At 47.4% G+C, this 17,298-nt stretch overlaps 2 protein-coding genes across 9 annotated transcripts; one reads left to right on the forward strand and one right to left on the reverse strand.

Annotated features, from left to right (window-relative positions):
• Nucleotides 1-211: 211 nt before the first annotated feature.
• Nucleotides 212-7,138, forward strand: CNIH1 (cornichon family member 1). The gene is made up of 5 exons (XM_085225898.1): nucleotides 212-379; nucleotides 670-738; nucleotides 4,267-4,379; nucleotides 5,462-5,605; nucleotides 6,294-7,138. The coding sequence occupies exons 1-5, from the start codon at nucleotides 299-301 to the stop codon at nucleotides 6,319-6,321; spliced, it is 435 nt and encodes a 144-aa protein (XP_085082024.1). The 5' UTR covers nucleotides 212-298; the 3' UTR covers nucleotides 6,322-7,138.
• A 308-nt stretch (nucleotides 7,139-7,446) lies between these two features.
• On the reverse strand, nucleotides 7,447-14,149 carry CDKN3 (cyclin dependent kinase inhibitor 3). Of its 8 annotated transcripts, none has more exons than XM_019615988.3 (8): nucleotides 13,917-14,149; nucleotides 13,684-13,739; nucleotides 12,678-12,722; nucleotides 11,758-11,980; nucleotides 10,855-10,886; nucleotides 10,485-10,588; nucleotides 9,135-9,217; nucleotides 7,447-7,551 (listed from the first exon to the last, which is right to left on the reverse strand). In XM_019615988.3, exons 1-8 carry the CDS (start codon nucleotides 13,997-13,999, stop codon nucleotides 7,545-7,547), a joined length of 633 nt encoding a protein of 210 aa, XP_019471533.1. In that variant the 5' UTR covers nucleotides 14,000-14,149; the 3' UTR covers nucleotides 7,447-7,544. The 8 variants fall into 8 exon arrangements, with proteins under 8 accessions (XP_019471533.1, XP_085082020.1, XP_031409596.1 ...); XM_085225894.1 differs by having other exon boundaries at nucleotides 10,485-10,585; nucleotides 12,630-12,722; XM_031553736.2 differs by having other exon boundaries at nucleotides 12,630-12,722.
• Nucleotides 14,150-17,298: the final 3,149 nt, after the last annotated feature.

The following is a 17,298-nucleotide window of genomic DNA, read 5'->3' on the forward strand; positions in this document are numbered from 1 at the left end:
CTTTGGCTCCGGGTTGTGCCGATTGGAAGCGGTGTGAGCCTGTTTCCCTGCGCGCAAACTCCCTGCTCTCATTCATTCCTATCCGCCGTTTCGCGTCTTCCACCGAGCCCGCGCACATGACCACGCCCACTTATCACATGGACACGCCCACTTCATATGACCACGCCCATCGCCACCTCAGCAGTGCCGGCGGGCACCACCAGGGGGCGCTATAGCCCAGCGGCTGCGCGGCCCGGCCCCGGCTGTGAATGATCGCGCCCGGCAGCCCCCGCGCCGCGCCCGGCCCGCCGCCACCGCCATGGCCTTCACGTTCGCAGCCTTCTGCTACATGCTGGCGCTGCTGCTCACCGCCGCGCTCATCTTCTTCGCCATTTGGCACGTGAGTGAGGGAAGGGAGAGGAAAGGAGGGGGAGGGGGGAGCCGCGGGGAGCAGCCCGGGGATTGGAGCCGCTCCACTGCGCGGCCTGGGGGAGCTGTGCCAGGCCGGGAGGGAATGCAGGGGATGGGAGGGACGGGGTGGGATGGAGGGAGTGGGAGCCCTTGGTGCTTTAGACGCTATTGGGAAGTAGCGCTGGCAGTCCGGCCCTGTGCCCGTGCGTTGCTTTTGGCTCATCAAACATCTTTCTGCTTCCGGGCTGAAGAATTACAGCTGTTCCAATTCTGTTCCAGATTATAGCGTTTGATGAGTTGAAGACAGATTACAAGAATCCCATCGACCAATGCAACACGCTCAATCCCGTAAGTTGCCCACTAAAGATTTTGCTTGCTGTGTCCATGTGAAGTGCTTGTGTTTGCTGTTACCTTGTTAGAACAGAGCGGCAGTTGCATCTGTGCTGAGCAGCCTGGTGGAACTGTAGGGGAAATTCTGATTCTTCTGTGCTTTCAAGTTGAGTGTTCTGACTGTTGTTGATCTGTGGTGATCTTGTCAGCTGTCCCACTAACACTCTTTCAATCTGCTTTCTACGTTTTCGGCACAAAGACAGTTGAAAGGGTCAAAAAGATTAAAAGAGTCAAAATTGCATTAAAGGTGTGTACTGCTTCTCAGATTCATTTTTAATGCCGCTTTCATTTCGTTAGGAACATCCGTTATACCTGAGATGTTTCATTCTGTCTGCCTGCTCATCCGCTTGGTTTTTGTTCTGTTGGGTTTCTCACAGCTTTGTGGATTCCCGTATTTTGTGCCCAACAATTTTGCTTGCTTTAGCTTCATTGTGAAGTGAGGAAAACTGTTACATGCCCGTTTTGTGTGTCCTGCGGGTTAGAAGCAGAGGATGACTTAAGTTGGAGGGAACCTTACAGATCATCCAGATGTAACCCCTGCCATGGGGGTTGCTGTAGTAACCTCAGGTTGAAATAAACCTTGCCATTGTTTAAACTCTGAGGTTATTAGAGATGAGTTCTTTTCAAGCACTGAGTGAGGAAATTCCACTTCTGCTTGAGTGACTTGAAAGGTGGGCCTGTTTAACCTAATGAGGTTCAACACAGCAAAGTGCAAGGTTTTGCACTTGGGCCGGGGGAATCCCAGGCATCCATACAGACTGGAAGAAGTCCTTGAGAGCAGCCCTGCAGAGAAGGACCTGGGGATCCTGATGGATAAAAGGCTTAACTTGAGCCAGCAGTGTGCTCTTGTAGCTTGAAAAGCAAATGGTATCCTGGGCTCCATCAGAAGAGGGGTGGCCAGCAGGGACAGGGAGGTGATTGTCCCCCTCTACTGTGCCCTTGTGAGGCCCCATCTGCAGTGCTGTGTGCAGGTCTGGAGCCCCCAGTACAGGAAAGACAGGGAGCTGTTGGAAAGGGTCCAGAGAAGAACCACAAAGATGATCAGGGGGCTGCAGCACCTCCCCTACAAAGACAGGCTGAGGGAGCTGGGCTTGTTCAGCCTGGAGAAGAGAAGCTGCGGGGTGACCTCAGTGCAGCCTTCAGTACCTAAAGGGAGCCTGCAAACAGGAGGGGAATCAACTCTTGGAAAGGGTAGATAACAGCAGGACAAGGGGAAATGGTTTGAAGTTGAGGGAGGGCAGATTTCAGTTGGATGTGAGGGGGAAGTTGTTTGCTGTGAGAGTGGTGAGGTGCTGGAAGAGCTGCCCAGAGAGGCTGTGGGTGCCCCGTCCATCCCTGGAGGTGTTCAAGGCCAGGTTGGATGGGGCCCTGGGCAGCCTGGGCTGCTGTGAGATGTGGAGGTTGGTGGCCCTGCCTGTGGTGGGGGGTTGGAGCTTCGTGATCCTTGAGGTCTCTCCCAACCCTGGCCATTCTGTGACTCTGTGACTGAGGTGGCCGTAACACAATACATGTTATCCTCAGTTTTTTGTTTGGTGTTCCACAATCAGAGATGCAGCTCTGATACTCCCTGCTTTGTGAGAAGCACTGGAGGCAAACTATTTGCTTGCATCTGTAACCAGGAGCACAAGGGCAGCTTGTTCAAGAGCACAGGGTTTGGTAAAGCAGGTGCTTTTGTCCCCGTGTCTCATGGCTTTTTATTTAAGCTTGGTTTGGGGCAGTGCAGAAGTGAGTCCTGCACTGTAACTCGCTGTGTTTTGAAGAGCCAGGTAAATTATGCAGAGGGAAATGTATTTTATAGTAGCTGGGGGGAAAGTGCGTGTCAGATGTGTGGGATGTAAATGGTCAGCAAGAGAAGAGCAGGAGGCCATAGGCAGAGCACTGCTGCCTGGATAGCCATGCATCTAACAGTTTCCCTTGCTGGGCCTGCTGCAGTGTGGAGGAAGGCAAATTCTCATTGCATTGATGCATTGTGTCATTATTGCAACCTTTTAAAGTATTACAGTGCGCATGTTTAAAGCAAATATTAACTTTCTGCTAACCCACATGCATGAGGTGGTTGTTTATATGATGACTTCGTTGGAAATAGCAACTAACTTGGGATTTGTTGTGGAAGGAGGTTAGCAACTGGAAGTGAAAAGCTGGGCTCTTGAAGGGCTCTGCTAAATGGTGGCAAAAGCAACTGGGGAGGGTAGTTGAGCATTGCAAGAGAGGTGTCTGGTGTGGGAGTAGGATCAAGAGAAGGTAAAGAAATACGTTCTGAAACGTGTCGTGAAACAAACTACAGATTTCAGAGCTGGTAAATAGGCTGCTAAGCACAGAGCAGCACTGGATTTGTTGTTATTTTGCTATAGATGCCAAGTTGTAGCTGGTAAGTATACCCAGAAGGGGCTGGACACAGATATGTTGCTGAGACCTTTCAGTTACGACAGCTTGGTTTTGTTGATGCTTTCACTTTGTTTGGTAATTGCCACTTCAGGAAGCAGAACGTAGCAGCAGAGCAGGCGGTGAGGATGTTTCTTGGGAGGTTTGAGATTCTGAGGGAGGTGGTTTGGGGCTTTCAGACAAGAATTACAGAACACTGTGGCACTGATGCAGTCCTACACGCAAAGGAAGAAGAGCAGGATGTGTTGTGTGTGTGAGTGCAGGCACACGTAGCTGAAATCTGAGCTAGAAATGCAGTATTTCTCACGAGGAGCTGCGTTAGTGCTCCTTAGTTGGGAAGATTTGCTTCTTTCTGAATGGTGTAATAAAAGAGGAATCGATACCACTTTGGGGTGCCTTGGTCTCATGGTGGGTGCAAGGTTTTGCTGGCTCTTTGCATGCATTTACTCCACGTAGCCCTCCATACTACTCCTACTAACAACACTAACCCTAGCTGGCATTTCATGCTTCTGTCGTGTCATAGTAATGATAGTTAGCTCTGTGGGCTCCTGCTGGAAAGCATGATGCTGCCAAGCATGCACGCCAGGTGCGGGTGGAGGAGGCCAAAGCTGGCTGTGTGCTTACCTGGTGGGCAGAGCTTGGCCTCGGAGATCCCATCCAGTTGGAAGCTGAAAATTACATCTATCTGACAGCTTTGTTTCGATATTCATGTATGAAAACACAAAACATCTTTTTGCCTCCAAACAGTTTCATAGCACGTGTTTCTTGGTGATGTTTCTCTGTTACATGAGCAGAAATATCTCTGTCTCTTCTGTTATGGAGGCCACGTATAAAACGTGGGTCTGTTCACAGTGTGCTTAAGCTAACAGAAGCAATAGAGATCTCTTCTTCTGAGCATTTTTTTATGAAGTTTTCTTCTCAGTTGATGAATATCATGTGAAAACAGCAAGGCACGTCCTGCTAGTTGCTCTTTTCACTTGCTGCAGTCTTGTTAGTGTTCCTTAAAAGAATTCTTAAACAAAGGCTTACCTCCAAAATAGATGAAACAATGCAAGTTTTGCTTTGAGTTATCCAAACTTCTAACTCGTATTTTTTCTTTTCCAGCTTGTACTTCCAGAGTACCTCATCCATGCATTCTTCTGTGTTATGTTTCTCTGTGCAGCAGAGTGGCTTACACTGGGTCTCAATATGCCTTTGTTGGCTTATCATATTTGGAGGTAATATTGACGAGTCTGGGATCTGTGTACTCACGTTAATTGTAACTCATTGCAGTGCTTCCTGTTAAGTGTTCTGTGTCTGCAGCAAGTAAGGATGCTTCCTGAGGTGGCAGTGAGAAAGCTGACATCCAGGCTATCAAATAAAAAGCATCGCTTTGCTTCCTCTCCTTGTCTGTATTCCCTTGTGCCGTGCAAGAACCCCGTATTGGGCAGCAGTGGCAGCTGATGTGTCAGAGGTGCACTGAAGCTGCATACTGATGGCGTGGGCTGCTGGTAGGAGTGGCAGCCCTGCTTCCTTTTGCTGCTAGTTCTTTGCTGTGAGAGTGGGGAGGTGCTGGAACAGCTGCCCAGAGAGGCTGTGGATGCCCCGTCCATCCCTGGAGGTGTTCAAGGCCAGGTTGGATGGGGCCCTGGGCAGCCTGGGCTGCTCTGAAATGTGGAGGTTGGTGGCCCTGGATTTGGCAGGGTTGGAGCTTCATGATCCCTCCACTCCTGACCGTTCTGTGATTCTATGATAGAATCTGTGCAGGGAGCTGCAGGAGGTTGAAACGGAACCCAACAGAACAGTTTTCCCCGTGTGGATGTAGCTGTGCTACTCCTGGTTGGAGGTAGGGTGGCTGCTTGCCAGCAGCCCGCATGAAGCCACGGCTGTGGGATCGTTCTGCATTGACCTGTGTGAGCGCTGCTCCGCTGTGGTACCCAGCATTTTAGTAATGATTGAAGGCTGCAGGCTACGTAGGGTGCTGCAGTGACCCCTTCTCCACCTTTTCCAACCCTTTATAAGGAATCTCACGTAAAACTGGCAGAATACAGTTTTTCATTTATAAACAAATATCCTATTTCCAGCTGCTGTGCCAGAGCTTGGCCTGCTTTAAGGCTGGGGGCAGCTCCTGGGACTCTGTGTTAGAAACTCTTTGGTGCCCACCCACGGTTAGCATGGGGCCTCCTGCACTTTGCAGTCTCCTGTGAGGAGCTGTGGGCTGTGGCTCCTCACTGCAGTGCTGTGCTGCTTGGTGGGCGGGGGGCACAAACCCGTGTTTGCCATTGCTGGTGCCCCAAAACTGATTGTGTGTCGCTTCCAGGTACATGAGTAGACCTGTGATGAGCGGCCCTGGTCTGTATGATCCTACAACCATCATGAATGCAGACATTTTAGCCTATTGCCAGAAGGAAGGATGGTGCAAATTAGCATACTACCTTCTATCATTTTTTTACTACTTATATGGGTAAGTTTGTTCCTCTGTCCTCTGTCTAATCTTTAGTCTGCTCTTTTAGGCTGGGCGCAGTGCCAAGAGAAGTTTTGAACTCAGGAATGTAAAAAACACCAACTTTCCTGAGGAAGTAATTCACACAATGCCTTAGATTCCATTTTAAAACACAGGTCTTAATTTGGTTGGAATTACTCATTTGAATCTGTGCATTAGAATGACTGGAGAGCTCCACGCCTCTCTTCTGTTAAGCACAACTGAATGCCACCCTCTCCACCCAGACCTGTATGTTCATTAAGAAATGGGAACAGCAGTACTTCTCAGTTGTGTAGGTATTAGAACTGATTTTTCTTTGAGTTTAAGGTGGCAGAGTGAAAAGGGATGGGACCCACAAAAGCCATCACAACTCCCTCGTGCCTTGTCCTGCTTCCAAGCCAAAAGCTGATGGGTGTTTGGGCAATGTGACACAGCTGCTGAGTGCTGACATGGGTTAGGGGTGCTACAGGGCTCCCTGTACGGTGCTGCTTCATCTGCTTGTTGCATCAGTTCTCATCATCCTTCGTAGTGCCCCTCTGATGTTTGTGTGACAGCTCCAGTCGCAGTCCACGTGCCTCTCACGGATTTGTCCCTTTAAGACCTCATAATGAAACGTGTAACATTTATGAAAATTACACATCTGAACGTTATTTCTCTTCTTATTTTTCAGCATGATTTACGTTCTGGTGAGCTCTTAAGAAGACATTTGGCAAGCTTTGTTCCATTTAAGTGCATGCAAAAGCCACAAACCATGGATTATTTACAGCGACGACGTCGTACCAAGATTAAATACGGAACCCGATGATCGCATTTGCTTTACAAAACAATGACTCCCCTATTTTTAAAATATTTCCACATTTTATACTTGTGGAAAGACTGTTTTCTTATATTTTACCGGGACACTGAAATTATGGAATTACGTGTACATTAGTATAAAGATTACTGGGTTTTGACTTTGCACTCCATAAGGAACAGCCGTAGTCCTCGAGTAGGTGTTTGTAACTGAGCAGCCATAGCACAGCAGTTCCTTTGGGCCGGGCTTCAGCCTTGTTTCCCTCTGACTGCCATCAGCTGTACTGCCACGGGCTGGGGGGACTGGGCATGCCATGCTCTACCTGTAGGTGATGTCAGTCTTAAGAGATGAATTCAGGGACACAACTGCAGAAACAGCACTTCTGTTCTTTTTTTTTCTTTTCCTATCTGGGTAATCTTCCCCTGTAAGTGCATGGTTCTGTATTTTCACCAAATGCTAGCCTTGCTGTAATCACAGGCGTGTGTCATCGTGATAGGAAACACTGCATTGTCCACAAAGGAGTGAATTTAATGATTTGTTTACAGTCTGTGCACAGACACCATTAGCAAACTTACTCACAAATGGATAAATCCACGTTTATCAATTCCAATGGTGAAAATACTCCTGAGCTTGAGAGTAATACTACAGAGCTTTTCAAAGAAGAGATTGTGAAACTGCCCTGCTGTTCCTTAGTGCAATAAATAAAGTCTCAAATTCAGAAATGCTTATTTTTACTTGGTGCCTCATTTTGTCTTTAAATTCATCTGTTTTCTGATGGGATCGTTGCATTACCTTTTATAAACAGAATACAGAATCAAGTTGTGTCTGAAAAGGGAAGCTCCAATTCCCTACTTTTGTGTTGTTGTGGCTCTGCAGATAAATAGTGGTTGGGGCTGGGAGAGCTGTTTCACATAAACTGGTAACAGTGCATTGTAAATGGTCGTTGTGAACAGCTTCGATGTGATAATTGAGAATCTTTTCCATTTACCTGTTGAGGAAAATGAAGTAATTTTCCAGTTCCAGCAACACGTTTTTGTATAAGTAGTTTATTTGTTCCCTTTGAGTCTCTCAGGTGCTAGATCTCATAGCACATCGCACAGGTGGCTGCAGAAATCTGTAGTCCAATATTCATGTGCTGTACAGTGGAAAAAAATAGGTAGAAACCCAGTGTTACAGATCTCCTGCACTGGGGACTTGGCATCTTCAACAGCCATTGAATGTCTCCCATTAATTTGGTTACTTTTTGAGTACTTCTGTAGCCTAGAATGAAAGGTGCCCAGAGGCAGTGAGCTGTGCCTCCCAGGATGAGTGTGTGTGTATGGGAGGGAAAGATGATAATGTGCTGAAAAATTCTGCTTAATTTCATGTGGTGCCTCCAAATTCCTATTCCAACCTACCCCAAACTGTTCCAAGCTGTGCTCCACCACTTCTGTGTTTGACAAAAGAATTCTTTTCCTTAAGCTGTAACTCTGCTAAACAATTGCTAAACAGTGCTGAAAGTTTCTTTGGAAATCCATGCAATGGTTCCTAATGGACCATCTTTGTTTTCCTGCTTCACTTTACTGCCATTTGAAACTCAGGGCTGTGAGAGAGCAGAGCCATAATTCTGTGCGCTCAGCTGCACAGAAGTAAAATATTCCTCAATAAATAAAACAGTAAAGCTTTACATGTGGGAATCCAAAAGTGAAAGCAGGAGAGTAACTTCCTAGGGGGGGTTCTACTGTGAACTTCAGCTTCCAGCTGCCCCCAGGAACAAAATGCTTGGCTCGAGTCTGTCCTGCTGCTGTAGGTAAGTATGCCAGAACTGAGGAATTATAGGTAGCTATATATCTATTATATATAGCTACATTTTACAAACAAGGCTGTAGCCAGGAAGTACATTTGTCTCTTCTTTCCCAACACACTGAAGTAGAAGGCAGCCTATTGGCATTCCATGTCCGTACTTAGCTGCGATAGGGTTACAGATTGCTTTGTTTCCACCCATACCTTCCCTGCATGTCCAACACTTGTCCCAGTTCTCATGTTACATAGAAACAGAGACAAAACACAAATGAAATTCAGTTGTAGCTTTGATAGCCCAGCTCTGCTTCCATGCAGTAAGCACACCGGAATGCCAACATGGAGAGGCCAGCACACCAGTGCAGCACAGTGCCAAGAGATGCTAAACATGAGATAGTCTACGTTTGGATGTGAGGGGGAAGTTGTTTGCTGTGAGAGTGGTGAGGTGCTGGAACAGCTGCCCAGAGAGGCTGTGGATGCCCCGTCCATCCCTGGAGGTGTTCAAGGCCAGGTTGGATGGGGAACTGGGCAGCCTGGGCTGCTGTGAAATGTGGAGGTTGGTGGCCCTGCCTGTGGTGGGGAGTTGGAGCTTCGTGATCCTTGAGGTCCCTTCCAACCCTGGCCATTCTGTGATTCTGTTCAAGTTGTCCTTGTGTTGAGAAGCCTGGTAGGCATTCAGGGCACCACCACACCAGTAACGAACATGAAACAGTTCAGTGCATTTTTAAGGCAGTGAGTACTAATGATTGCTAAAAAGATGAAGATGCTCTATGTCCATCAAGATTTCTGCTCCCAGCCCCAACATTTTACACACACATCTGAAAGTGAGCAGCAGTCACTGAGGCAGCAGCAACAAGCAGTTATTGAGGTTGGGATGAGCTGCCTTGTCCAGGTGTCTGCCACAGCCACGTAGACAAAGCCACTCCAGCACAAGCTCACCGTGACACCGATCTTTGTACTGTAGCCTGAGCTTCCAGCTGTGCAGCTACATTCTCTCGGAAGTCATGGATATAATTGTATTGCTGAAAAAGCACAATCACATTTGTAATGAGCGCTGTGTACTTCTGGAACAGGTACAACCTGTCTTAAAAAGCTGTCTGATTCCCCAGAATTCAAACAGCACCCTCCAACTCTATTTAGTTTTTCTTCTTGTGCTTATTCCAAATCCTCTGGAATTTTTTTAAACCATTGGACAAATGAGATGGATCTTAGCTCAGGTCCTATGCTTGCCAGAAAGGGCACATGTGAGCTTAAGGTAAGTCTAGGAAGGTGGGAGTTCCACGTTAGAAATCAAAGCTGCTTTATTTGGGCCAACCAAGAAGCTCTGCTCCCTCCACAAAGAGTCCATGATGCCAAATAATCCCCATTCAGCATAATAAGACCCAACAGTTTGTGCTAAGAGCTGTCATGTCAACCCATACATCATTTGGAGCACTAATATACAAGTGTTCAATATGAGATTTAATGATCAGAGGCTAAAGGAAAGACCAACCCAAGTGAAGGCTTCAAATGATAACATTTGTTCATATTTCCTACCCCCACCCCCAACCTCCTTCAACCAAGGATGCAAGCTGCTCCCTCATCTGTCCTCTTGGTTTATGGAAAACTGATTTTCAATAACTAGCTCAAATTAAATTTGGGTTCCATAGAGGCTTAGAGCTGGCGAGGAGACAGGCTTCAGGTAACTCCTCTTTTCTTGGAAGCTACTGCCTTGTAAACTGATTCAATGTCAACTTCTCTTGTCAGTACACAGATCTATTATAAGAGCATAACTTTTGTATGAACTTCTGCTGACCCAAGAGTAGCCAAATCCCCACCAAAGCAAGAAGGATAGAAACCCAACTGTTAAGAAGCTTAAGACCCTCCATGTAGGGTTTGAAAATAAAGTTAAGGGTACTTCTTGAAAGAAGACTGCTAGTGCATTCATGTGGCAGCTACAGTTAGGCTGAGTTAGAAAGATTTAAGAAAGAGGCAGAAAAATTAAGCAGAAGAGAATGAGAACAACAGAAAGAAGGACAACAGCTTAGTGAGTTATGAGCAGGAATAAGGATGAGAAAGCAAGAGATTAAGCAGACAAGCAGGACATGTGCTGAATTCAGTATAGACAGACCAGGCTGGCAACAGGAGGAAAGAAAAACGCCAGAAGCAGCTCAAACTCAGGAAAGCAGAGGAGGCAGCAGATATGAAACCCTCCAAGAGATGGAGGGATCCCTTTGTGAAGTGGAGGGAAGGACTGTCCAGACTCTTCACTTGTTTCAACCCATGTGTCACCTGTTGCAGGCCCATTACCTTGATTGTCTGTATCGCCCTAGATCCTCTTAATTCTCTGAGGCTGTCTATTGCTTGCTGAGGTGTCACTGCATCCGAAAGCTGAAGCAGGAGGCATGCAGCTACTGAAAAGGAAAGGTAAGCATGTATTGTGCTGAGCACCTCTTGCTCTGCACAGCACTGCTTTGGCACAGTAACAGGTCTATTCTGTGAAAACCACTCTAGGAAAAGCCAACCCCACCATATCAGAGATAACAGATCTGCTGGACCTTTTACCAAGTACAGTTGGATGGCCTTTGTCCCATCTGACTGCTGCACCTTTAGGCAGTGGTGTCTCATGGGAACAAAGGTCTAAATCAGGTTAGTTAATCAGGCACTGAGAGCTGCTTACTGAGACAGGAGCGTCCGAGGCCACCGTAACAGCTGCAAGAGAAGAGAATGTTTGGTTATAGCAAGCTGTGGTACACTGCAACACTCACTGCCCCTCCATATGCAAGTGTAAGATACAGCTCTTGCCTCAATATATTCAAGAGCAGCAGTAGTACAAGAAGGCCTTGTAATTACTTCTAGAAATACTGAGCATCCTCTATTTATTCTCCAGACCTTCCTTTTTTACTGTCATTTTAGTGAATCTGCTGTTTTAAAGTTCCTCTTCATTCACAGTAATAGCCCCAAAGGAACGAGAGGTCAACAAAAGGTATGAAGAGATCTCCATTTCCTTAAAATCCTACTCCAGGTTAAGGTTTTGATAACAGCTGTGAGTTAATGGTAACAGCAGGCCTCTGCAACACTAAGAAGTCCAAGAACGTCAGTGGCTGTCTGTGCAGGAAGCTGTCAGCAGGATCTCTCAGGGAACATGGATCTGGGAAAGCTCATTTTCTCTACCCTGAGCTCAACTACAAATGCCTAAAGATACAATATTCAATCAGTCTTACTCAATTTAAAATGAATTTGGAACTGCTAGAACTCAATGAGCCTCTGGTAAACAGCCTGGAGTACGTTACCCTATGACAGTGCCTGCATTAACTTACAACTCCTCCTATATACCTGATTTCCAACCAGCCTAGCCACAAGGAGCAGCATGGTACCAGTCAGCACACATTTTGAAGCATTTGCAGGACAGGGAAAGAGGGAGAAACAGATCTCGGAAAGGCCAAGTCAGCTCCAAAGGGGTACAAGACGCAAAAGAAGCTTTTCACAGCTTGAGCTAACCCTAAAGAAAGTGACTGTCATTTGCCAGGGTTCCATTTCAGGTGGTCATGCAGGAACACTCGGTGAAGGAATCACGACTTACTGGATGATTGTCTTCCTGTTGCTTTCCAAGCAGCTTCTGAGCTCTTCCAGAATTGTGCAGCAGGTGGTGATGTCAGGTGCATCTCCATCTGGAATAGGATAGTGGTGCACACAGATCCCACACTCTTGGTAGGCATCTATAAGGTTTGGTACTCGGTATTTTAAGAGCTCTCCTTTGGTACAAAGCACGAACACATCCCGTGTCCCACAGTTCTTTAGTTCATCTGCCAACAGATTAAGCAAATAAACAAAGCCTATCAAGCTTAAGCATGAACAGATTAGCTACTTGGTACCAATTCCCTCTTTAGCCTTTGAAGTTAAGACAATAGAAGTCAGCAATTTGGCTTTGAGCAGCATTTATTTCTGTTGAGTCTTGCCTACATTTGTCTTCAGATAACCTGCAGGAGGAATTCTCAGTTCAGAGTCGGCCTGTAGACAAGGCTCACCCAAAGTAAGGTCAGCACTGAAAACAGTCCTACCAACTACTGCTGACTTAAGCATGACTCTACCCCATCTCCAGCTATAACTGTCCAACTGTCTACCTTTTTTAGCCTTTACAGCTGAATACCAAGCACAGATATTTTTATATTTCATCTTTTCTATCCTCTTCACAGTTTTCACTGAGAAGGGGAGATAACAGGTCTGTAACTCATCTCAGTCCTAACTGTTTTCAAGATGCTCTTGGCCTGTACATGGTGTGGGACTTCATAGAACTCAAGTTACTGGGAGAAATACAAAGACACTTGTATTGCTCCAGCCTGAAAATATCCTGCCCAGGTTAGATGAAGAGCAACTCCATCAGACTGTAGGTTAAGTCAAAGGAAGCCTTTAAGAGTATCTTCTGCTTTCATTTTACACGCACATTGTTCTTACCCATTCCATGACAATGAGAGGCACTCACGCACTGATCAGAAGACTCACCGATATCTTTCTGAAGATTCCTTCTAATGTCCTTAAACCTGCAACCTAAAACAAATGATGAATGCTGATTATGACCTCACATTTCATAAATGCCTGCTACAACAGAAGAGCAAAGCAGACAACCTCCCCTCAGCACCAAAGCCACATCCCCATAACAGTTCTTTGTTCTGCAAATAGATTGCTAGTGCAGAATGCAGTATTAAGCAAATAATGGTGTTTAAACTGTCATGGAACAGGATTTTAAATGTCACCCAGGGTTTTAAGCTGTTATACACCTTACAGATGAAAAGTTTGGGGTATTATAAATCAGAGTGCATTTGATGCCAGGACCATGCACTTCCTGAAGCATATCCTGAAAACATGAGAGCAGAATACTGTACAAGAGCTCTGTTGGCAGGTCTGCCACTGGAGTTCAGCATTCAAAGGTTGAACAGCTATTACAGGAGCAAATCATGTAGCTTAACATGAAAATGCAGCTATTTCTGGTGTACATGTTAGCAGGTGTTCAAGTTTTTGTGGGATTCTCATCAGTACAGGCACCACCTAGTTCAAGGTATCTTAAATCACAGAATCATAGAATGGCCTGGGTTGCAAAGGAGCACAATGCTCATCCAGTCCCAACCCCCTGCTATGTGCAGGTTGCCAACCAGCAGCCCAGGCTGCCCAGAGCCACATCCAGCCTGGCCTTGAATGCCTGCAGGGATGGGGCATCCACAGCCTCCTTGGGCAACCTGTTCCAGTGCCTCACCACCCTCTGGCTGAAAAACTTCCTCCTAATATCCAACCTAATCCTCCCCTGTCTCAGCTTAAAGCCATTCCCCGTTCTCCTATCACTATCCACCCTCACAAACAGCCGTTCCCCTCCTGTCTGCATGCTCCCTACAAGTATTGGAAGGATACTACTTGGAAGACACTCCGCCAAATAACAGAAAACTGAATTTAGGGCTACGAGATATTTCTTCTCGTCAGCTCAAACACACCCACAGACTTCAGCAGCGCTGCTTACCTGGCAGGGAACACACAGCCAGGAACGCAGAGGAGTAGGCAGGAGGCAGAGGAAGCCTGTCAGGAGATAAACCGCACGTTAAGTAATCGGAAAAATATAAAAAAGAAAAGAAAACCAGCACTACGCTGGTCACTTAAAGAGAGATGCTGTACAACACTGAGGGAACAGCACATCCCAAGCACGCTCCCCACAGGGCCCCCATAAGAACCCACAGCGCCCGCCCCGCTCCTTACCAGGACAGCGGCAGCGGCGCCGGCTCCTCTCCTTCCTCCTCAGCGGCCTCTTCGTCTGACGAGTCAAAGCTGGCTCCGTGCATGGTTCACGGCTGCGGATGGAAAAGAGCGAGGAACCCACCAGAGCGCTGCCCTACCCCTCGCTTAGGGCCGAGGTTAAGGGGCCGAAGATACCGGTTGCGGCCCCAAGATGGCGCCGCTCCCCTCCCGCCGTCCGTTTGAATTCAGCCCGCCCACCCGCCGCATCTCATTGGTCGAGCCCTTCTCTCTCGTCGTCCAATTGAGAGCCATTGCGGGGCCTTCTCGAGGAAGAGCGCTCTGATTGGCGACCAGAGGAGGAGAAGCGCGTTGATTGGCTGGCGGCGACGTCGCGTGAATTTAGCATCTAAAAAAAAACTCGCTGGCTTCACTTTCTGGAATTTTCTGTCATAGAATCCTAGAATGGCCTGGGTTGCAAAGGAGCACAATGCTCATCCAGTTCCAACCCCCTGCTATGTGCAGGTCACCAGCCAGCAGCCCAGGCTGCCCAGAGCCACATCCAGCCTGGTCTTGAATGCCTCCAGGAAAGGGCCATCAGCAAAGAAAAATAGTTGTAGATGGCCTAAAACTTGCATTTAAAACATAGGGAGTTCTTTACTAACGTGTGGAAGAACTTCTCTACAGTCAGGATGACAGTGCTGGAACAGGCTTTAGAATACTATTCTAGCGTTCAATAAGGCCTGCCTCCATTGGGTTATATGGCAGGTGGAATCTAAACCAGGCTCAATGTTGTTTTCTGCTGCCCAGCGTTGCACCAGTGAAATGGGTCCCGTGGTTGCTCTCAGTGACGTGAGGTGTGCTGTAGGCAGCCACTTGGTGAGCACCTTGATGCTATCTGCCTGGTTCACTCTTGGCTCTGGCTAGGCCTGCCACAGGCAGGGCCACCAACCTCCACATTTCATACCAGCCAGGCTGCCCAGGGTCCCATCCAACCTGGCCTTGACCACCTCCAGGGATGGACGGGGCATCCACAGCCTCTCTGGGCAGCTGTTCCAGCACCTCACCACTCTCACAGCAAACAACTTCCCCCTGACCATTTCCCAGCGATTGTAGAGGTTGGTGGTCAGAAACATGATAGACATGTACGTTCCTGTATTTAACCACATCCCTAACCACATTCCTCTGCCCTAGACTGGTTGGGTGTGGATAGTCCATTCCTGAGTTGCTTTCATTGCTTGATTTGGTCCCAGAGCCCCGTTGATGGCTCAGAACTGGAACTGCACAGAGAAACTGTTACTAGTGAGCTGTCCCAGGGAATTAGCATTCTGCAGGTAGCAGTCATAAATCCTTCCAGTGACATCAACCTTACGATTCTGCAGCAGTGGATATTAACCTTTTCTCTCATGTTACAATTTAAAGAAGTTTCAGGCTTCTCCTCCCCACAAAAGTCATAAAGAGTTAGAAGTTAATTACAAGCTCTCAAACCAAATTCACCCGTGTGTGTGACATTGACCACATTCTCAGCACTGTCCTAGGCAGTGTGTGCAAGTGCCCTTCTCCTCAGCTGTGTTGCTTTGTGCTGTGATTGCCTTAAGGCTCTTTGCCTGATGCAGTTTTCCTCCCAGCTGTGGCCACACCTGAGGATATGGGTTCAGATGCTCTAACTGCTGTCAGGGGTCTTTTCCCTGCAGCAGACTTTTTCCTCCTGTAGTAGAAAAAAAATAATAAATTATTTGCCAAAACCTAAGGAGCCCAACTCTGTTCTGTAGCAGGAAGGTTTCTATTGTAGTGAAAATTTCCTATCTCAAAAAAACTGGATGATTTTCATGTTCATAATGGTCACCTGAAGTCAGTTTCTGTGCAGGGGGATGGCACCCAGGGATGCATTGCCAGTGCAGTGCTGGTGACCAGTATGGGCAGATAGCAGAGCGTTTGGTGAATGTTTCTGCTTTTTAGGTACAAATGTCACAAAGCTTTACGTTTCTGGTAGAAAATGACACATTGCTCTCCTTGAGTGTAATTAATTCTGATTGTACAACATTACAATTTCTTGCTTTCCTGGCAGAACTGAAATGTGGCATGACAGGGTGTGGGCATTTTTATAAACCTGAAATAAATTTATCTTGCTCTTCCCTCTGCGCTCCTCCTCTTCACATATTAACAACAGCAATTAAAGAAGTCATTAAGCTATTGCAGGAGGCATTCAGGTCTAATGGAAACGAGCTCCTCTCTGTGAAGATGAGGTTCATCAACCCACTGGTGATCAAATTATGTCAGATATAGTTTTCTGCTTGTCCTAATTTTGCCCTGCGTGGACTGTGGATCAAAGCTGACTTTTATCTGGCAAGTCCTTCGTGTTGCAGAAGTGCAGTGGGAGGAGAGAGGCAGGAGATCCAGAGAGAGAACCTTTCCCTGACCCTCATCTGGTGCAGCTCCAGACTGTTCCCTAAAGAGCAGAGCTCAGCACTGTCCCTTTGCTCCCTGTGAGGAGCTGCAGGCTGCCATGAGAAGGTGAAGGCTGCTGTAAGAGAGTTGGGCTTCAATTAGAGCAAGTGTAGAGTCTTGCACTTGGAGAGGAATAACCACATGTATCAGTACAGGTTAGGGGCTGAGCTGCTGAAGCTGAGCTCTGTGGAGAAGAACTTGGGGGCCCTGGTGGATGACAGGTTGGCCATGAGCCAGCAGTGTGCTTTAGTGGCCAAGAAGTCCAGTGGGACCCTGGGGTGCATTAAAAAGAGCGTGGCCAGCAGGTGTAGGGATCCTCCCCCTCTACTCTGCCCTGCTGAGGCCACATTTAGAACACTGTGTCCAGTTTTGGGCTTCTCAGTTGAAAAAAGACAGGGATCTCCTAGAAGGAGCCCAGCAGAGGGCCACAAAGATGATAAAGGTTCTGGAGCATCTCTCTTATGAGGAAAGGCTGAGAAACCTGGAACTGTTCAGCTTGGGGAAAAGAAGACTGAGGGGGAATCTGGTTAATGTTTATGAATATCAAAAGGGAGGTGGGAGGCAAATGGATGATGCCAGGCTCTTCTTAGTGGTGCATAGTGATAGGACAAGGAGTAATGGCCTAAAATTTGAGCATACGAAGTTCCATACCACCGTGCAGAAGAACTTTTTCACAGTGAGGGTGATGGAACACTGGAGCAGGCTGCCCAGAGAGGCTGTGGAGTCTCTATCTGTGGAGATACTTGAGATCTGGACGCCTACCTATGTGACCTAGCGTAGGGTACCTGCTTTAGCAAGGGGATTGGACTTGGTGATCTCCTGAAGTCCCTTCCAACCTCTGCAATTCTGTGGTTCTGTGCAAGGAGCTGCAGCCAGATGATGGCTCCCCTCAGCCTCCTCTGCTCTGGGCCCAACAAACCCAGGGCCCTCAGCCACCTCTCACATCCCCTGCCCTCAG

This window comes from Meleagris gallopavo, chromosome 5 (assembly GCF_905368555.1).
Source record: "Meleagris gallopavo chromosome 5, MGAL_WU_HG_1.1, whole genome shotgun sequence".
Classification (NCBI taxonomy): Eukaryota; Metazoa; Chordata; class Aves; order Galliformes; family Phasianidae; genus Meleagris; species Meleagris gallopavo.